At 36.4% G+C, this 22,600-nt stretch overlaps 1 protein-coding gene across 1 annotated transcript; it reads right to left on the reverse strand.

Moving 5' to 3' along the window:
• Positions 1-1,125: 1,125 nt before the first annotated feature.
• Positions 1,126-22,395, reverse strand: LOC130828148 (FIP1[V]-like protein). The gene is made up of 9 exons (XM_057693967.1): positions 21,255-22,395; positions 11,729-11,958; positions 9,230-9,356; positions 8,979-9,047; positions 8,449-8,589; positions 8,266-8,367; positions 7,891-8,168; positions 5,293-6,961; positions 1,126-2,259 (listed from the first exon to the last, which is right to left on the reverse strand). The coding sequence occupies exons 1-9, from the start codon at positions 22,113-22,115 to the stop codon at positions 1,711-1,713; spliced, it is 4,026 nt and encodes a 1,341-aa protein (XP_057549950.1). The 5' UTR covers positions 22,116-22,395; the 3' UTR covers positions 1,126-1,710.
• Between the last annotated feature and the right edge of the window lie 205 nt (positions 22,396-22,600).

The raw sequence follows: 22,600 nt of genomic DNA on the forward strand, positions 1-22,600 counted from the left end.
AAATGTCATGGTATCACTTATTTAATTTACTTATTTATTTAAATTATTAATGTCATATTACCATAATACCCTTTGAGCTTTTATATTGACCTTGACTTTTATTTAATGGGTTTTTCCTGAATTCTCCAAACTCCTTAGTTGGCCCATGAGCATGTGACCCTCAAAATACCCTAACTTCCCCCAGGAAAGTAACCTCTAGATTGACCCAACTTCCCATTCATCCCTCATTGCATGGTTCTCCTTCTTTTGATGCTGATAACTGCCCACTACCCCCATAATGATCAACTTCTTCTCTGAAATAACTTCCTTCTTCACCACTATAAATAGAGGCTACTATCAGAAAAGAGGGGATCATCTGAGAATAACCCTCTTAATATCCCTACTCACACTCCATTTCATTAGCCTACCAAAATACAATCAATACCAACCTCGATATCTTAATTCTTGCATTCAGTTTATAATCATCTATTCAATAATCTCACATCACCGTTCTAACTTGAGCGTCGGAGGGGTTTTCCGGGAGATCACCTCCCGGACAAGGCTAACGCGTTGTGTTACAGGAATTCAGGTCGCTTCCTTCCACGAATCGCCGCTCCTAATAACGCTTCCACTTACAATATTTAAAGTGTTTTCCACTTCCTCGTTTCACCACCGAAACAATAATGTTAGTAACTTTGAGCTGCTTAACAAATAAAATACAATCCAAATAGCAATCTTATGTTGATAGTATATGAAAAATAAATTTGTTCGAGAAACTATCAAATGTGTACTGTGGTTTTCTTAGAGAAACAATAAATTAATTTGTTGAAAAATTACCGTAAATAAGACACTTTTTTTGTTAATTTTCCTACAGCAATACCAACTTTTGATTAATCATGAATAACACCAACTTAAGGATCATTTTTCCTTGAACAATACGAACTTTAGTTTATCAACTAATTTACCAATTTTTTTGTCATATAATCTCCAATAGTTTGATTTTTAACATGTTAGAATTATAGAAATAATTTAGGAAACCAGCCCCTAAGTTCATATTATTCATAGTTTATCAAAAGTCGTATTATTGTAGAAAAATAAGCAAAGGGTTGTATTACTCCTAGTAATTTTTCCAAAATTTGTTTGATCATTGTAAAAATTATTTGGGTAAAAGAAACTGAATAAATTTTTCATGTATATTCACTTGTAAATGTAAACATGTCTACAAAAAGGGAGTGCTAACAATCGTATTAGTGTATCATTTCCAGTAAAACTAGTTTTGTTTTCTGTATAAGAAACTATCAAATGTGTATTAGTAGTATGCTATGCTCACGAAACAAAATAATTAATGTCACCGTGCGCGTGAACAACTGATTGAGGAAATACAATAAAGTACAGAAAATAGATCTCATAAGCTGCTTATCCGAGAGAAGTTTCTGGTTCACCTACATCTTGAATGCCACTAAGCTTCTTCTCCAGCTATGCTGCAGCCGTGCATGGGGTTGTTCGATCAACTGGCGATGCTTTGCACTGATGTTGCATACATGATATCACAATTTGGAAGCAAAATACACAATGTTGTGCAACCAATACTATCAATGACAGAATCAGATTCAGTTTTTGCTACCCTCAGGACTCAGGATTTACAAATTACATAGAAAAAGCTTTTGGCATACAGTGGCAGCACTAATACACGAGCCAAGTTTAATACCCAGATACAGCTATCAGGCGCTTTTAGCTACTAATCCACCTTCTTTTCCTGGGCGGCCGCTCCTGTTTGACTTCAACACTTGTGGGCATATCGTTCTGAGAGGTAGGCAAGGATTCACTCTCCATCTTGATTGCCGGTGGATCTTTTTCACTCGCCAGCGGAAGCTTAAAACGCTCACTCCGCCTTTTTAATTTCTCAACTGTGTCTAGATGGTGACAATCCATTGGTCTTTGATCTCCACCCTTTCCCTCTAAAACCCCATCCTCTTTTCCACCAGCAAATGGCTGATTACTATCACCAGCCTTAACCTTCTTTACAGCTTCATCATGAGCTCCAGAAGACGAGCCAAAGCCAGTGTGCTTATCCTTTCTGATCTCCCTGTTCTTTAAGGATGATGACTTTGAGTAAGAATTGTAATCTCTTTCTTTATGGCTTGTCCAACGTTCTAGCTTTGATCGCCCTCTCTTAGAATTATGTTGCTCATCATCGGAAGAAACATCTTCTCGACCTTCTCTAGCAAGATTTTGCAATGGAATATCATGCTCTTGTTCACTTTTGCCCTTCACATCAGCCTAGCAAACCGAAAACATTAACTGAATACGGAATAGACTTTACAAGGAATCTTTTTCGTAGAATATAAATGATATCATCATAGGAAAAGAGCAAAATACAAATGGTAAAACAATACTTCAGAATTCAGACATAATGGAAGTAGGAACTAGGAATGCCAGATACAAGTACTGAACCAATGCTTCCTTAACACTATCAAGAGTCGTCAAAGCAAGCAACTATTTGATCTAGTAGCCCTTTTAAGTAGTGCTACGCCAAAAGCTTTTATAACTCATGATATGGAACCTTTAATTATCATGTAAGACACTTTATCAGCATCACAAATTAATTTAACCTTCTACCTCTCTGTGGTCCTTAATAACAATAGATTACGACAAACCCAACCTAATAATAGTATTAACAAAAAGCATGTGGTTTGATTTCTGATTACGTTTATAGGGTTAGGAATAAAACCCATGAGTTTGACACCAATATTTCTAGAACCAGTGTACGATTCCCATACATTAAATGACTCATTATGATTAGAAGGATGATTGATCGATCGAATCTGTTGTCATTTAGAGCGTATAATGGTTGTCGGAAATAATAAATTAATTAAATCAAATAAATTAATTAATTAATTAAGTTAAACATCCCAAAATTGCAAAGTTTCTGTTTTGTACAAAAGAAACTTTGTGGCTCGCGAAAAGGCTTGCGGATCGCGAGATTTCAAGACAAAGTTTATGTTTTGAAAATTGCTCAGGTCGCGGCTCGCGACTTTCGCGTTGGTGTTTGCAATGTTAGTTTTATTCGATTTTGTTAGTAATGTTATAACTACCTACGGTTACTATGGTTATATTAACTGAATGAATTGGGATGAATTGACTTAATGTCGACATTTGTTCGTGAATTGATGTTGTCTTTCATGGAGCGACATTTTATTTCGTGAAATGGTGTTTGCCCTTCTATAAATATAGAAGGCATGTGTGGGTTATTTTCTACAACAAATTTTTTGAATTCTCTTCCTCTCTTGCACTTTACATAGAGAACTTGCAATCCTCAATTGTAGTATTCTGTTTTCTCCTTCTATTTATGTTTTCTCATATCGTTCTAATATCCTTGTGCTAGGACTTTAGTGTAATTCTTTGTATCTCAAAACATATTTCCGGCATACAATCCCAAGCACCGTAGTAGGAAGGAAATGATGTTTTAGGAAGAGAGTCACTAATATCAAGTCACATACAAAACCTTCTTGTTACTTTGTTCAAGTTTGAAGATTGGTATCTTGGAGTTCTCGGTAGTGTACATAAGCAAGGATCTTGATTGTCATGGGTAATTTGTAATCTACTACATTTATGGAACTTTATTTTATAAGTTTGTTTAATAAAATTAAAGTCACATTTATAACAGATATGTGATGGATCCAACTAGACCCAAACCCAAACTCAGACCCGTCAGATTTGATGTGTCTAGGGTCCTAAATGGGTGTATAATGGATCTTAATTTAATTGTTTATACTTTACATTTTTTACATTTCAAAGGTTCAGTTACTAAATGGGTTTGTATGTTATATACAAGTCTAAATTGAATCCAAAAGAGATATAATAGGTTTGGAATGAGTTTAAAATTGGTTTTGGGTTGTGTAATGGATTCGGTCTAGAATAAGACGGGATTGGGTCCATAGTTACATGGAACGTGGAACGTAGCCACGTTTCGCGATCCAGGAAAGTTCGTCCCCAATTACCACGAAACGCAACCCAAATCGTTGAAGGTGACGTCCCGTATAGAAGACCATTTTTGAAAGGAATTTTGGCCTTCATTTTCAAATTAAACAAAAGAAAGGAGGAAAAACTGAGATAAACCTAAAAAACTAAAAATATTCCACTTAAAAACAATTTCTTAAAGCAAAAATATCATTTTAATTTAATTATGGTTACAAAATATTTTTTTATACATAATATATCTCGTACCCAATCGTTCCGAGTCAATCTCGGTTGCGTTCCTTGTTTCCGTCCCGTACCACGTTCCACATCGAACGTCATTCCAGGTATCAATGATTGGGTCTTAAACGAGTCAGAGCGTGTCTGAGTCGAATCTCGGTCTAAAGACTCATATATGACTCAAAACATACCCAAACCCGTTTTTTGGGCCCGGACTGAGAACCAGACCCTAAAATTAGGGTTGATTTCAGGGTGAATCCAATAGGGTCTTAGACTCATGATCATTTAAATCCCTCCCCTTCCCATCCTAGCTCCACTTTTCTCCCCTCATCTCCAAATTACATGAATCATCCCTCCATTTTTGTGGCGGTAAATGTATTGGTGATGGCAGCGAGACAGTGGTGATAGAGTTTTGGGCACCATTGGAGGCTACAGGTATGGTAGAGAGTTCACGTAGAACAATGGAAGTTGCCTTCTTTTCTAAAAATCAAATGCAAGGATGGCTGCGCACCTTGAGGGTTTCCAGTCACAAGTATGAATAGTGCTAATAGCATGAAGAAACATGTGGTACTTCAAACCCATACGTGAAGTGTAGAGCTAAAATCCCTAAAAGTGGTTACTCCCTATTTCCTATAAAATTGTCACTTTCTATTTTAGTATGTCTCAACATTTCTATCGTGGATAATGTCCCAACTACTTTCTTCAATTCTTATCCACACATTTTCTCTCATTTTATCATTTTAATCCTACCCACACAATTTAATGGTCGCAACCATTTTCTTAATACTTGTGCCATTTGTGGGTGTTGACAGAGGGGGTATTTCAGAGACAAAAATTAACACGAATATATGTCGAATATAGACATAATCATGTCACTTTTTATTGCCAAATGATCATAGACAAGATAATTTTAATTTATGTGATCAAAAACCAAGATACATATGCAACTTGCATGCATTTAGATATAGTATCAAATCACAGCAAAACCTCACCTCTACTACAAAAAGCTATTCCCATTAACGACTAAATTCAGTTATTATAAGTTCTTATTTAACTATGGCGGTTCTGTTGGTAAAGAAGCAACAGTAACAATTAGAAATTTGATATAAAACGTACCAGCTCATTTGTTTTGTTTTTATGCCCTTGATGTTTCTTGGATTTCCCTAACGAAACTTCCTCATGCAACCTTTGGCTTTCAGAATCTCTAGGCTTTTTAAGATTTTCTTTATGTTTTTTTTCATGCAACCTTAGGCTGCTTGGGGCATCAGCAACACAATTGTTTAAAGAACTGGACTTTTCTTGCCTTGAATTCTTTCGCTCATTAACAAGTTGATTTCCTCGTACATAAACATCCTCACCTCTATGCTGCACACCAAGATCCTCGACCCGATCTCTCCTCTTTATCTGTTCAACATGCCTCCCTGTGTCTTTGTCATGGCCCTTAAAATATTCTCCTCCACGAGAATGGCTATGGCTGGCCCGGGTCTTTTCTTCGACATTTCTGCTGCTCCTAATACGAGGTCGTCCATCTTCTCTCTCCCTTCTGGGTAAAATTTCCTCGTAGGATTGTTTAGCTCGATACCATTCATCTCTATCTCTTTGCTGCTCACCCCTCTCCTTCTGCATCCAAATTTCATCCTTGAGCCGACTAGATTGATGGTCATCCAGCTTCTCTCTAATCTGTGACTGATCCTCTCGCTTAAGTTGACTACAAAGCACATCTCTTTCACGCTTCCTACGATTACTGCTGCCATCTCTGTGAAAAATAAAGCTATCGTCTTTTTCAAAAAGATTTGTTCTTAAATTCTCATCATCCTTCCTTCTTTTACCATGACGATCGTCTAAGATCTCATGCCGACTCTTTGAAGCATCATCCTTTTCCCTATACCGCAACCCTGCATCTTTGTCGTGATAACCTCTCCAGATGCCATTATCCAAAACGTTTCTTGAATGAAGATATTCATCTTTGTCACTTCTATCAAGTTCACTGACATTAACCCTACGCCTGGATACTGTTTCATCAGCACGTTCCTTCCAAGAATTTTCAGCCCAGATCCTACGTCCGTGTGGATCGCCATCTCGTCGTTGCCAGTTAACTTCAGAGTATTCCTTCTCTTTCCTCCTATCACTACTCTCTGATTTTGCATGAAAAAGATTGGCCGAATGAGGATCCCAGTCTCTATGAGAAAAATAATCCTCCTTTCGTTTTGCTAACATGTAATTGCTTTCTATCTCAATTCTTCCATCACGGTCCTTTCTCCGCAAATCATGTCCAGCTTCACCATGATTCCTCTTGGCATCACCCTGGTAAGTGGATCGGCCATTTTGCGTAATTTCCTCCTCAATCACTTCATGCCACTTCTGATACTTTCTGCCGTTTCCAGTCGTTTTACTGTTGTCACTATTTCTGGAGGCCTTGAACTCACCCCGTTCTTCAACGTCAATAGTTTCTGGTGGCTCAGCTTGAGAACTTAGTTTTTGTTGTTTAGGGGAATAATCGCTATGCTTGTGCTTGGAGCTATTACCAGTAACAGCCATATTAATGTCATCAGTACTTTTACCAGACTCTACATAACCTGGAACATCTTCAGCAACAACAGATTTCCCTTCCAAACTTCCTTCTCGAGCATCCTCCAAAGGAGTGGCAGATGACAGTTCAGGACTATGCTCAGCTTCCATACTTCCGATAGAATCTTCCCTTTGAAAATCAAGTGATCTTTTATCTAATGCACTGTCACCTGAAGACATCTGAGGAGAACTCTGATGTGCCTTTTCCTTCATCCATCTAAAGAGCAGAAAAGAAAACAATTATTACATATATACAATTATACAAAGGTGAATCACATATCTGTTACCATCAAACCGCTAATTTTACTATGACTTCATTCACGTTTAATTTTCATTTTTAAATGATGAAACGAATTAGGAACGTTCTCTGTAAAAAAAGGAAACAGTTAACATCTTTAACCAATGCAACATGTTCTTGAGGCTTCAACTCCAGGTTGAAGCACACCACAAGGAAAAGAACTAAAAAAAACTCTTTATTTACCCAAGAGACCGAGATTAATGGCAATTTACATCCTTGAAATAAAATGGTTTTCAAATGGTCAATACAAAGCAAAGTAGATCAAGGGTCGACATCCAAAAGTATAAATGAAAGCTAGTACACTGGAATCATCCGCCACCTCCCTCCCTTTTCATGAAAGCATCCTGAGTCCTGACAGTAAGCAAGGAACTGGTAGCATGACTTAAGTTATAAATCCACACACTCCGTCTGGTCTTTTTTACTTGCAACACTTCCTTGTTGTGCACTTTCCTATGCATATCTTTGACCCTTAATATCTTAAGTAAGGCGGGAGTAAAAATTATAGAGTTTATTATCAAAATACACATTTAGAGAATAAAGTAAGATCCTATTTAACTATGGTTTCCGAATATTGAGCACTATGCAAGTGCTAGTCTAGTGGTTAAAGGCTTTCTCCTTCACCGATGTGACAAGAGTTTGATTCAACTACCTACAAGAACAATTAATTCTTCATTCCTCCTTGCCAGTAGGGATTCCTCCAGCCTTACAACCGATCAGAAAAAGGTACTATGCAAGTATTGCTTGTAAGAGAAACCAGGGGAAGTATATATTAGACATGAAAGGTTGTATAGCTATAGTAACAGCAACAACTAGACATGACTGAGAATGTAATAGCATCTCATAAGTACCTCTCCTCATTTGGTGAAGCAATATTTTCAGAAGCATGGCTGTTTGAACCAGGATAGTGATCACTTGGGGCTCTTTCAGGTGCAGATCTGTCCTCTTTCTCATCCATATCAGCACAAGAAATTACACTTGATGATGTTCTCCGGGAAACATCTATATATTCATTCTCACACTGAGGATCATCCTCATCAACCACATCCACCTGATCATCCTCTTTAGTAGAATCGTTACCTTGATGCTCTTTGGTATCGTTACCATCATCCAAATCCTGCAAAACAATCTGTTTGCCCAAGCACCATTTAGCCCATAGTGCAAAATTCAACACATTTTTAAACAAACAAAAAAGGTAGATGGACGCCGCACAGATATATTATTACCTCGATAACTGTATCTGAATCACGAATGCGTGGTGGCCGAGTGTCAACAGAGGGCAGGCGCTCTCCACAACCAGTTTCAACTTGTATGGCTCTTCCAGTCGGCTGAAAGAAAAATTGAGGGAACCACTAAGCATATTTGTAAAGTAAATGGAATTGAAACGGGAAACTTGGATTGCATAGTACCAATGGTGGCAGCACACGAGCAGATCCTTTATCCAGGTCACCAATTTCAACATCAGGTTTAGCAGTTTCCACATATTCAGCTGTAGAGTCATGAATTCCAGCAGCTGCTGCAAGTTCGGGAGGCATATCAGGATCATACTCCTGAAATATATATGTGCATATATAAGAGATAGTATGAGCTTCAACAAGTAAAAGTAAATCTGACGATCAAGTGCAAACCCACCACAAAACGAACCTTTAAAAATCCAACATTAGCAAAATATCTTAGTATCCCATGAGAACTGAAATTAAATAATGCACTTCAAAGTTCAAACTCTAAAATTGAGCTTTACAACTTGTTGAAAATATAAAAAGACTCCACATAATCTAACCCAGGACAAAGCAGATAAAAATTAATGAATGACTTGAAAGCGCACAAACATTGATAGCATAAAAATAAAGAAAATAAAAAATATTTTAAGAAAATTTAACACCCAAAGCTTAAAATAGCAAGCCAAAACTGACCAACTTGTTTTACATCTACTAATTACCTGTTCTGCACGCCCACTCTCGTAAACCCGAATTTTACTTTGCATTGTAGATTCCAAACGCAGCAGTTCCTGGAAAAACAAAACCTCAAATTAGCAGCCAGCCCTCCTTTACACACTTTAGTATAAATTCAGTAGAATGTTTGGATATATACTGCATTACTTCTAACTTTGTAGTCAAATTATCCAAAAGATAAAAGAAATAAAAAAGGACAAATACTGAAAGATTGAGAGCAAAAATAAATTCTGCGCACCAACTGCTTGCAATGTTCCTTCCAGCTCTCCTCATTCAAGCCAAAATTGAAAAAATCGGATTCATCTACACCAGCATATTTCCATGGTTTTTCCTCAAAACTATCAATATCAACATCAAATATAGTCCTGCAGAAACATCAACACATCATCAAACAGCAGAATAAGAATCATAAAAGCCAAAAAATATTTTGTTTAGAAAACAAAGGATCGGGCAAAGAAAAAGAAAATAACTACTAAAAATAAGCAGAAAAAAGAGGATGCCGCGCGTTTAAAAAAATAGGGCTATGAAGAAAAACAAGCACCTCAACCTTGAAATGGCAAATAAATACATGACAAGTACATCAAGTAATTATCCCTTGAATCTCAAGCATCACTACTCTTTATCAGTTTTCAAAAACAAGTAATGACGAGAGATACTCCAAAGAATGTTGCAACTTCATCAATACAAAACTTTCTTACTTGATACCAACATATTCCAGAATACAATTTCTGCAAAGCTTACACCATACTAAGTTTCCTGGATACGGATTTTATATCACTTCATGCAAGATATTGTCCATCAATACAAAAGTATTTAAGTTGATACCAACATATTCTAGAGAACAATTAATGTGAAAAGCTTATGCTATATTGAGTTTCCTGGCCAAGGATTTCATACCACTTGATGCAAGATATTGTGATTCATTTCTTTAAATATGCTGTCACGAAAACACAGATTACAAAAGGTAAAATTGTTACGAGGAACCACTTGTTGGATATGTCAATAAATCACGCCCTTGTTCCTCTGGTACTCTTGAAGTAGCTATTCGAAAGTAATCAGTAGATTCCAGGTGTCTGTTAAAAGTCGATTATTGATTCCTGGTTATCTTGTCCAGGAGCCAACAGAATATTGTTGTAATTGAAATTGCAAGACTATTAGTTGTCAGCTTGTAACCTATCATATATTATCACATATTTGGGACTAAGACATTGGCATTGCCGTTATTGACTTATTGTTGTATTGTTGTGAGAAAACTAGGAGCTGGATTCCAATCCCTTGCCCGTTCTCTTACCATGAATTAATTCCATTCTCTTACCAGGCCATAAATTTATACTCTGTTCATTTTTTCATACTTCAAATGGCTCTGTTCGTTTTTTCATAACGGTGATAAAAATGAGATCACCTAATGAAGAGTGTGCCACCATATGCACATGTACGGGGTGTATATACATGTATAGATCTATGTCCCTTTATTCTAATAGGACCAAAGATTTATAACTCTTTGATTTCGGATTATCATGGACTATATTATTCAACCTCCAGTCGGCTCAAAATGATCCCAACAAACTGAGTTATCTTAAAATAATCCCAATTATATATGCAATTTGTTCAAATTCATTTTGACCTAGAATAAATGGTTCAAGTTTCAACACACACGTAACTTAATCAAGTGCCCATTTCTTATTGCTCTTTTTCTTATTATTTGTATCTTTTCTCCCCTCATCCCCTTGTAGATCAACACAATCTCCCCATCTAAGCCCAAACATCGGTCCACCACCTAGTCCTTCCTTGCCCCTCTTCACCTTTCCATCACTCAACCTTCCTAAAGCCAACGCTTTCTACTCAAAAAGTGAAGGTTACTTGTCAAACTATGTCACCATATTCAATCGAAATATAAGGAATCAAGAAAAAAAGCAATTAATGGAAGATCAATGTATTCATTTTAAAAAGAAATATAGAGGTTTAAATTAGAGTACGAAGGAAGCATTGATAGGATGAACCGAAGAGCACATGAGGATACGAGCAAAACCTAGAAATCTAGTTGCAAAATTTGCAATTGGGCAGGTAGCTAATGTGGATAGTGTAAAGTCACAAGCGAAATATAACAACGAGAAGATAAAGTATGCTTTATAGTGTTGAGAGAAGATGGAAACAGAAAATATTGTATTAATTGCAATAAACTAAGAGAGACCAACAACAAGGAAAAGAGAGCAGAGTGGAAAATTGGGAGGCGATGCAACAAACTAAAAGTTTGAAAAACATTTCTAGATAATAATGACAAAGGAAGAGAAGATAAGCAGAGGTAGATAAAAAAATAGTAATTAATTGCAGAATATAGAAATGCAGTTACAAGCTTTCGAGAACCTTGTTCTTATCAAAGAATATAAAAACTCAAGTTCACTAAAAGTTATCCACACCTAGCCACCCAAAAAACTCAACATTAAAAATATGGAAAAGAAACTAAGGATATCATTGTGGAAACTGAAAATATATAAAGTGCCATGATGAAGCAAATGGTCCCACAATGGTTGATAAATTATCTAATCTTTTTCCAGAGATGGAATAGATTCACATTAGACAAACACATTTAGTAGCAACAAAGAAAAGGGAAGAAATTGAATTACACGAAAAGCAACCAATACTAGAAAAGAGTGAAGGAAAAATACATTCGTTAAGTGATTTATTTTATTCTCCAATTATCATCAGCAAAGGAATTTAAACAGAAAAGAACCCTCACTTATGAGACGGAAGAGTGAATTCCAAACCACGTCCAAGCACATTGCTACCCCAAAAGCCTGGATGGATACCCTTTTGCATAGGAGGACCTTTCATGCCAGGTGATCTCCATTCACCCCTTCCACGACCAGCCATAGTGCTAACATTGACAGGGGCACGAACTTGACCAGGGGCTGCTCCTGAACCAGCAGGAGGTCCTCCAGGCAGAAGTGGAGCACCAGGTCGTACATACTGCCAAAAAAAACAGATGGCATATTCAGCTATGTACATCAAACATCATCAACATGAACAATAATTGGATAGCACCAAATGAATATTTATATACACACAACTTCACCATATTTCTCTTTATAGGAGAGAAGATAAAAAGCAGAATTATAATAATTTACATTAAGAGATACTTTCACGATTTTTTATTGCGCTATCCAATAGACTACTTCGATCCTTAATATTCTTCATTTTTACTAGGCACAAGTAAAATTATAAAGACTTGGAATTATCAATACATTGAAGAGTGACAACAAGAGAAAATTGATAAATGAATAGGAGCTACTATGAACGCATTGCAAGTAGAAAAAGTACATAAACAAATGCAATTATGAAAAAAGGTGCAAAAGAATGTGGAAGATCAAATAACAAGTTGACCACGTTGATAAAATCCCACGACAGAGTTATTAGAAAAGAGCAACATTATTCTGAAGGAAGACAGACATTTTATATAATGCATGGGCACAAACTATAGTCAGCAAACAACAATGAACGCAGCTAGCATCTTTAGACTAACAAGTTTTTGACCCAAAGTTTAAGTTCCAAGGTTGCTTTTAGGTTTCAAATATAATCAGCATCACCAGGGCGTCAAGAGTAGGATAATGTCACATAACCCCCATTTGCAAGTTATATTGAGAAATAACGACACTTCAACTTTTCTTTCAACATGCGGCACTTTTATTTTTCACAAACAATATAGATTAAAGATTGTTTTGATGAAGGAACAGGTAGCTTCTTAGTTGCTGTAATGGAGGCCAATTTTCCAAGTTTCAATTTGATTAACTCAAAGCCCATTTAATAATTTTATTTTCATTTGATAGCGTTAGAGAAACAGATATTTTAATTTGTTATTTTGTTTTGTTTTGGAACTGGCATTGTTGTTGCTAACCTTAATAAATTCCAAAGAAATCAAAACCAATACAAAAATAACAGTTTTACAAGGTGAAAAGCTTTTTAAGAAGTGCTTCACAAACTAAATTTTAAAGAAAAAGATATCTATAGGATTGCAAAGAGAAGGCAACCAAAAACAAATGACATAGGTGTAGTAAACTGTATGAACTATCCAGGATAAGCATAAAAACATCCTAACTCAGGACAAGAACATCAAGAATCGGAAGGTGTATTTTGACGAGGTATTTAACGTAGAATAAGAAATTGTTGTAGGAGACACAATAACCACCTCCTTGGAAGAAAATACAAAACTCATGCGAAGAACAAAAAAAACAAATGTGGAAGGGGCTTTGAAGAATATGAAGCTAAAAAAAGCAATTGGACTAAATATATTAAGGTATAACTTAGCTAACTAATTTATTCAACTGGAAAAGAAATTCTAGAGCCCATTACAAGAAAGGAGATGTCCAAGATTGCTCCAACTACCAAAAAATGAATATCATAAGCCATACTATGAGATTATAGGAAAGTGTGCTAACTCGATCGGTATAAGGAGACGTGTCTTGGTGCATGTTTGCTAACGACATTGTATTGGTTGATGAGATCAAAGAGGGTTAAATGCTAAGTAAGAACGATGGATATGTGAGTTGGAGTCATGAGGGTTTAGATTAAGTCGAAATAAGCCAGAGTACATGAAGTGCAACTTTTGCACTAATGATACTGAGACACAATGAAGTTAGAAGAAAAATTAATCACTCCAAGCGGATACTTCAAATATCTTGAATCCATATTTAAAGTACTGTGACACACCAACCATGAGGGAAACCCGAATAATTACATATTAGAGGAGGATTACAAAGAATATAGGAGATAAAGTAAATAATTAGGGTATGCCGACTGGATAGCCAGCCGAACAAGAAGATGTTATGTTTGTTACAAGAAGTTGTTAAATCGGTTACATTATTGTTATAAATATTAAGTTCTTGTTATCTAGTTATTAGGCTCATGCCTATATATAGAAGAGTCATAATCCCTTATAGAGTTTTGTTTTGGATCAATACACAACAAATCTTGGAGTCTAGTAGCACTCGGATTCTGTATGTTCATTCTCAATTCCGTGTTTTCGTCTTAATATCCACATCCCTAACCCCCAATAATCCAATAGTGACTCCAACTAACAGAACAAATTGAACAAGATTTTGAAAAAATGAAAGATCTCTTCTCTGGACAAATGAAAGATCTCTTCTCTAAACAAAAAGCAACATTGAAAGAAAGAATTTCAAGAAAGCAAGATAACACAGAGAAAACCCTTGCGTAGTTGGTGGAAGAGCAAATGAAGTTATTGGAAAGGGGGATTCAAATGCCACAAAGTTTTAGAGGCCCGAATGAAGCAACCCCTAATAATGGTGAGTTAGAGGGAAAGGAAGGAGAAAAAGAACCACAAATTCCAATACCAAGATAATGGAAGTAGCTAAAAATTTTAAAAATTAGATTTACCAACCTTCGATGGTGAAGACCCGGATGGGTGGATGATCAAGGTTGACAGAATGATGACGAAAAAATGGAGGTAGCGATGGTCTATTTGGAGGGTGCGGTCTTACTTTGGTACCAATGGGAAAATCAGCGGACCCCCTTGAAAAAATGGAATTAATTGAAGGCACTGAGAACCAAGCTTTTCAGCCTTTGGATGAAGGTGATCTTTATGAGCACTGGTTGTCGGCTGAGAAGAAAAGGACAATACAGAAGAAAGGGACGGTAGCGAAGTACGGGAGAAAAAATATCGGTGACGTAACTCATCTAGAGAAGGTTCCAGAAGCCATAATGGTTGGGGCATTCTTGAGAAAACAAAAAGACAATATCAAAAAAGAATTGAGGGTCTTAGGGCCCACTACTTTAGAATAAACCAGGGATTGGACTAAATTCAACAACCCTAACCACACGCCTACTTTTACCAAAAATCAATCTCCCACAAACCAGAAATGGAATTAAATTGCCTCATCTGCTTATGCTTCTCATTTTCAGAAATTACAGAGCCTCATCCTAGATGGAAACCAAGGAGAGCTAGTGAGGCAAAAATACGAAAAAAACAGTAAAGGGGATTGTGCTTCCAATGTGACAGTAAGTGCTCTTAAAACGATAAATGTAGTAGAAGGGAATTGAGTGTTTCACTTGAGATAGAAGATGATGAAGAACAAGGGGAAAAGAAAGATAATAAGGCTGGTGAAAAAGCAGGAGAGCTGGTGACCACATCTTTAAATACAGTAATGGGAATTACCTACAAAAAAAATAATTGAGAAAAATTTGAAAAGAAGAGATAATTGTAATGATTGACCCAAGAGCCACCAACAATTTTGTTTCCACTCTTGTGGTTAAAAAAATTGAGAATACTGTGCGAGGAATGTGAAAAATTCAGGGTAATACTGATAAATAGAAAGGAAATCTTAAGACGAAGAGTTTGTAGAAATCTAAAATTACAAAACTGAGAATAGAATTAGATGATGATTTCGTATCCTACCCGTTGGGAAATTCAAAATTAATACTATTGGTACATTAACTAGAAAATTAGGCCCAGTCACCAGTCACCACTAATTGGAAAACCCAACACATGAGTTTCATATGAAGAACAAGGAAGCGGTTTTGGTGGGACACACTTCTTTGAGGATAGCCAAAGATGTCTTCGAAAGCAATGATGAAGAAGATTAGCTAGGAGGGAGGAGTATTGGTGGAATGTGAAGGCATAGAGGAATTAAAACCAAAGAAAAACATATTGCATTACCCAAACATCTTCTAACCTATTCTTGACCTACCTTACAAAGAACTCACTACACCAAATAACCCTTGAGGAAGGAACCAATCCCATAAATGTAAGATCCTTTTGATATCCCCATATATAGAAAAACGTGATAGAAATAATTGTTTGTGATATGCTTAAGGTCGGGGTCATATAACCTTCAACTAGTCCTTTTTCTAGCCCAATAATTTTGGTAAAAATGAAAGATTGCCCTTGGAGATTTTGTGTCGACTATAGGGCCTTGAACAAAGCTACAATACCTAACAAAAATGTCATACCAACCATTAAAAAATTATTAGATGAACTCCATGGGTCACTGATGTTTACCAAACTTGATCTCAAATTTGGATACCACCAAATCCGCATGAAAACCTAAGACATTCATAAAATAGCCTTTCGAACCCATGAGGGACATTACGAGTTCTTAGAGGTGCCCTTTTGGTTAACCAATGCACCCTCCACCAATAAAGCCCTTATGAATGATATTTTTCACCCTTTTCTTCGAAAGTTTGTATAGGTCTTTTTTGATGACATACTAATATATAGTAAGAATGAAAGGGAGCATGTGGAACATGTCGAGCAAGTGTTGAATTTCCTAGGAACAAACTAGCTATTCGTAAATGGAGGGAAGTGCAAATGGGGAGTGATGGGGTAGCCTATTTTGGGCATGTAATTTCCTTGAATGAAGTAGCTCCTCAATAATTTACAACCTGTGAAGGAACAACACATACGCCCTGTTCCACAAGGCTTATGAAATCTTGAAGATGGGAGCGTGGTTGAGTTCTAATGGAATTCTCACTTGGAGGAGGAGGCACGTGAAGATCGGTATTTGGTTCGCATCCGTCAATCCTTGGATTAATGGACTTCTTCCCCTATCGGTTTCACCAAGGAAGGAGCAAAGTTGCTCCAAAAAGGCAGCCAGTCAAAATCTTCCCCTTTACACTAATGATTCTACAGGAGACATCTCCAGCAGGGGGCCACGCTAGGGAGTTCAAGACATATTTGAGAATATTTTGGGAATGGTATTAGGAAGGAATGAGGGGACAGATTAACCGACATGTGAAGGACTGCAACATTTGTCAGTAGCTACGTGTGGGAGCGCATCACTATGGACTTCGTCGAAGGCCTACCAAAGAGGGGCATGATACAATTTTAGTAGCAGTGAATCGCCTAACAAAGTATGCTCGCTTCGTACTCCTCAAACACCCATTCACCACATTGCAGGTAATTGTTAAGTTTATTAAGGAAGTGGTTAAACTTCATGGTTTTCCAAGCTCTATACTTTTCGATCGAGATAAGATTTTCATGAGTATCTTTTGGCGTGAATCATTCCGCTTACAACATACGACACTCAAACATAGCCCCGCTTTCCACCCATACATAGATAGGCAAATTGTGATTGTGAATAAAGCCCTAGAAACGTACTTACAATGTTTTGCAAATGGACAACCTCAAAAGTCGGCAACTTGGATTCACTGGATAGAATTTTGCGACAACACGTCTCCCCAAAAAACAACACAAATGACTCCACTTCAGACGTTGAATGGAAGGATCCCACCCCATATTGTTCGATTTGGGTATAAGCAAACAAGGGTCAATATTGTGGAACAAATCTCCAAGAAAGAGACGCCATGTTAGAGAGGAGTTGCAGTTCAACTTGACTAAGACTCAGTGGCGAATGAAGTACTATGCTGACAAATATCAAAAGAAAATCTTATTCCAGGAAGGCGAGCTACTTTTCCTTAAGCTAAATCCATACAAACAACGATCCCTAGCTTCAAAGATTAATGAGAAGCATGCTTGGCGTTACTATGGTCCATATAAAGTAGTCAAACGGGTTGGAAATTTCTCCTATAGGCTGGAATTGCCAAACACATGCTCAATCCATCCAATTTTATATGTCTCACAACTTAAGAAGGAACTCACCCTCCACTATTTCACCACCCATCACCGCAGATATGCTATGCTTCCCACAACCAGAAGAAGTCTTACAGGTTCGAGTAGTAGATACGACTCATCTTGAGATTCTAGTGCAATGGAAGGATTGCCACCAAGTAAGGCAACCTAAAAAGATTATGCAAAAATGTTGGCCACTTACCCTGATGCCACCTTAAGGATAAGGTGGAATTTTTACCCTGATAATTACATATAAAAGAGTAGAAAGAATAAAGAGCATTAAGGAAATATTATGCCAGCTAGATAGCCAGTTGGATAAGAAATTTTTATGTTTGTTACAAGAAACCGGCTACCTTATTATAGGTATTATGTTCTTGTTATCTGGTTATTAGGCCCATGGCTATATATAGAGGAGTTGCAATTCCTTAAAGGGCTATGTTTTGGATCAATTAACAATAAATCTTAAAGTCTAGATGTCTTTCCCTCTTAATTTCCACATCTATCACATTGTGAAAGACATCCAACAAGATGTGACCCATAGAATTATTAAGTAAGGATGCAAATACAGAGACCAGCTAAAGGAATTTTATGTGATCAAAGTGTGCCCTTGAAGCTAAAGAGCAAGTATTATCAAACAACCATTAGACCAGCGCTACTATATAGATAAGAATGTTGGGCTTAAATGATCGTGGTGAGAGGATGGGAATAGCGGAAATGTGAATGTTTCGATTGATAAGTAGACACACCTTGAGCGATAGGATTCAAAACAAAGACATAAGAGAGGGCTAAACAGTCGTAAATATTGGGGAAAAGATGAAAGACAGTCGTTTAAGGTGGCTTGGGCATGCGTAAAGATGTGATAATAGCAAACTGGTAAGGAAGATAAGAAAGTTGGAGCTCGAGAAACTTAAAAGAGGGCGACGAAGACTAAAGATGACCTGGAGGTAAGGAATAAAAATGGATATGAAGGATTTAGTCTGAACAATTGAGAAGTAAAAAAAATCGAAAAGAATAGAGAAAAAGAATTCAGTTTGACGACCATTAAAACAAATATATTAGCTAGGGAATTCAAATTCAAAACATCTAGATACCAGTTAGATGCCATCTTAAAATATTCTAAAGTTCTTATTTAGTTTGACGACCAATTGTGCAAGTCAACAATAGATGACTAGAGGAAGACTAGGAACGTTGAAAAGCTCAAGAAAACACCAACCACACGTCTAACATATCTAAGAATTTAATCAGACGTGTGGCTAGGGGGGTCAAATTCAAAACATTCAGATACCAATTAGATGCCATCTTTAAATATTTTGAATTTCTTATTTAGTTTGAATTTACTTTTAGGCACTAACTTTGGCTAGATTTATATTTCACTTTGAATCTTGAATTTCAATTGTTTTTCTACAAATTATTACTTTTATTTGTCTTTCTTTGTTTTGAGAAACTCTTATAGGGACTGAATCAAATCGTTCATGCTAATCAGATTATAGGCAAATTTGAATCATGTTATTGGAAACTTAAAATTAATTATGTGGTGCATTTGTATCAAAATTAAGTTCCAAAACAATTATTCTACCTTCACAAAGGCCTCACACCATAGCCAAAAGAGTTGGTTAATTCCATTTAAATCTAACTTTCCCTAAAATATATCTTATGTCGTCATCTGAATTCAAAACCCACTTCATAAACCCAAAATCCCTTAGATTCCAAAAATACCACACATCCTACTTAGCCTTATCCAACCCAAAACTCATCTATCATTAAACATACAAAATTCTTATCCATATTTGCCAGATCATATGATGGTAACCTTGATTGAATCACAAATAAAGATTCAATCTTTACCCATAATTCTTAATCCCATAATACAATTAAACCTCAAAAGCTTCAGTATTTACCATTTAAACACCCCAACAACAAATGGTTTTCCATATCCTTTGACCCCTCTTAAACCTAGTTTGTCAAATCCAGTCCTCTATCACCTTTCTAGATCAACACCACAACTTTTAAGGATGTTTAAATCAATTTTGAGTCCATTTTTAACTGACTATATCAAGGACAAAAGGAAAAACATGATAAAAAGTGCATTATAACATGCAATTCATGAGCATTTAGAAAGAGATGTTCATGGGCAAGTTTAGGCGGTTAAAAATCTTGGCTTGTCTCTAAAAACCTCTATGTAGGCCTAAAGTTTTAAAAGCAAATATGCTTGCTTTATTTGCCACTACCCGCCCTTTTCTTAGGAAGTGTAGTTTATAATTGAGTATATAAGTGTATTTTTAGGTTTTATTGTTTTTGTTACAATTTACGAGGAAAAGAATAATATTGTTGATTTTAAAATGCGATTTGCTCACATATTATCAATAATAGTTATAGGATAATAAAATCGGCTCCCTATGAGCATTTTTACTATAATATAAACTTCTATGCGTGGTTACATGGAACACGGAACGTTGCTTATACGATCCGAGAAAGTCGTCCCTAGTCACCATGAAACACGACCCAATTCGCTCAATGTGACGTCTCGATGTAACAAAGCTTTTTTATAAAATATTTTAGCCTCTATTTACAAATTAAAGAAAAATGTTGGGAGGAAAAACGAGATGAAACCTAGAAAACTAAAAAAAAATTCCACTTAAAAACAATATTTTAAAGCAAAAAAAACCCATTTTATTTTAATTTTGTTTTCAAATAATTTTTTTTATGCATAATGTATCTCATACCCAATCCTCTCGAGTCCAGCAAGGTTATGTTTCCTTGTTCCCGGTCCCGTTCCCTGTTCCAAACTGAATGTCGTTTCGAGTAACAATGCTTCTATGACTTAAACAAAAATATAGTACTAAGGCGGATAAGCTTGAAAGTAAACATAAAAGTGGCTGCTTACTTTTTCTAATCCTAATGTCTAATTATAATACGTGAAAACTAAAAATGACAAGGCATCTAGAAGTTTTTCTTTATAACTTAAATAATATAAACTAATATACATCGGACGACTTATGCGTTGGAAAATTTTTTTGCCACTACCCGCCCATCTTAAAACATATATAAAAATGCTTTCCAAACCACCCATTTTTCGAGTCAGGTGGGTCGAGTCTAACCGGCATCTTTAGACACTCAAGAATTCATATTAAACTTTATACGGACTTTTGGAAGATCAACCATATGTAGTGTTCACTGAAAGGTCCAAAAAGCTTGTTACAAGACGTGATCAACAACATGGATCTTATTATCCAAAAATGATGAGGAATTGAGCGAAAATAATTCCTCACCACTCAAAGCTTAGACACTCTTGCTCATCTTTGAACAGAAGGGATAAATTCCATCAATGGTATAACAAAATAGAGGCCGAACACATTTTACTCAACATTCAACGAAAGAATAAAGTTAATGCATAGAGACAACAGGCATAACTCTTTATTATGCAAGATGTTTTAATTCAAGCACACTGTCTTTTGAGGAGGAGCAGATAATTCTAAAAAATACTTGGAATTTCTTAGCACTTAAAAAATAGTTAACTATACATTACAATGTAGAAAAGATCTAAAATGAAGAGGTGTTAAATCTATGACAGAAATGGCGAGTATATACATGTAATTATCTAAATAAGGAAAAAAGACTATACAATACTGATCAATAGCTAGAATTACAAATAAAACCTGATGAGAATCCCGTATAGACTGACCTTAAACTGAGAATGAAAGGAGTGATAACCAAAGTTGCTATAACCAATCTTGGGAGCATTTGGTAGTCCTGCATTATTAACTTTAGAAGCATCCGCAGCTTCTTTGCCTTCTGCAGATTGGCCAGCTCCATCTCCCCAGACTTGCTCCTCAACAGATTGAAGACCTCCAGTTGTAGCAGCAGCATCGGGATCATCCAGTATGACAAGCGATTCACCATCATCATCCTCATCATCGCTCCCAATCATCATTCCATTGGCATCCATACCCATACCCATACCCATAAGGCCATGGTTATGGTCAGTCTCATTCAACACAATTTGTAACTCATCCTCACTATCACTGTCACTGTTCCATTCATCGCCAGCAGGTGTTGGTGCGGGTGCGAGTGCGGCTGTGGGAGCTACAAGGGTGGTGCTAAGCCCAGGTATGAGAGGTTCCATACCAAAATCATCCTCACTATTGGCATTCTGTTGTTTGTCATCAAACTCAAATCTAAAATCATCCAATTGTTTCTCTGTATGCTGTAGGGAATTAGAATGGGCGGACTGCAAAACCCTAGAATTATTAATTACCTTATTATGTGCATCTTCAATCTCTTCTGAGGGCTTTTCAACAAGATTTACATCAACATCAACATCAGCAATAAACGTCATCGTCGTTGTCAAATTAGAATTGAGAATATCATTATCCATATCTTTGGATTGAAGGTTGAGATCAATTGGACGGCAGGAAGCTGGCTGCGAGGCCAAATTCGATGCAGCCGCAGACGCAACCGAAACCAAAACTGAAGAAGATGATGATGAGGGGAAGGCACTAAGAACATCGGTGTAGAGATCTCCGAACTCATCGTCATCCTCCATCGGAGCAGCTGAATTAATTATTCGAATTTATTAATGAAGAGCACAAGATAAGAAAAACAACACTCTACTATAGCCCAGGGATTTGGGAATTGTGAAGCAATTCTTTTCTGCAAAGCGTTGGAATTCAGACTTCAGACTCTTGAGTTGAGACCAGACTTGAGAGTTCTTTTCTTCGAACTGGAGATGCTTTCCTACTACTGTTGTACCAGTTTGCTTCCACAGTATATGTACATTATATAAATAAATCAGAAAAATCACGATCTTCGACTTTTCCGGGTTGTACAGGGAGTCTTTTTTATAGTCTCCGTTTCCTAATAAATTTCTATAAAGAATGATGTTCACCGAAATAAAAAAAATAGAATATTTTTTATAGTGAATATATTATTTAATTTAATAATAATTTGATGGAAGAAAAATAAAGAATTATAAATATTAAAAAAATATTAAAAGAATGTTAATGAAAAAAATATGAAAATCATAAAGGA

This window comes from Amaranthus tricolor, chromosome 12, assembly GCF_026212465.1.
Source record: "Amaranthus tricolor cultivar Red isolate AtriRed21 chromosome 12, ASM2621246v1, whole genome shotgun sequence".
NCBI lineage: Eukaryota > Viridiplantae > Streptophyta > Magnoliopsida > Caryophyllales > Amaranthaceae > Amaranthus > Amaranthus tricolor.

Bases quoted from the DNA above. Each gene is read 5' to 3' on its own strand.
- LOC130828148 (XM_057693967.1), bottom strand. From the start codon at position 22,115: ATGGAGGATGACGATGAGTTCGGAGATCTCTACACCGATGTTCTTAGT. The intron at 8,590-8,978 runs GTAATTAGTAGA...TATATATTTCAG, and splicing joins AGAGTGGGCGTGCAGAACAG to GAGTATGATCCTGATATGCC. The intron at 6,962-7,890 runs GTACTTATGAGA...TCTGCTCTTTAG, and splicing joins GCTTCACCAAATGAGGAGAG to ATGGATGAAGGAAAAGGCAC.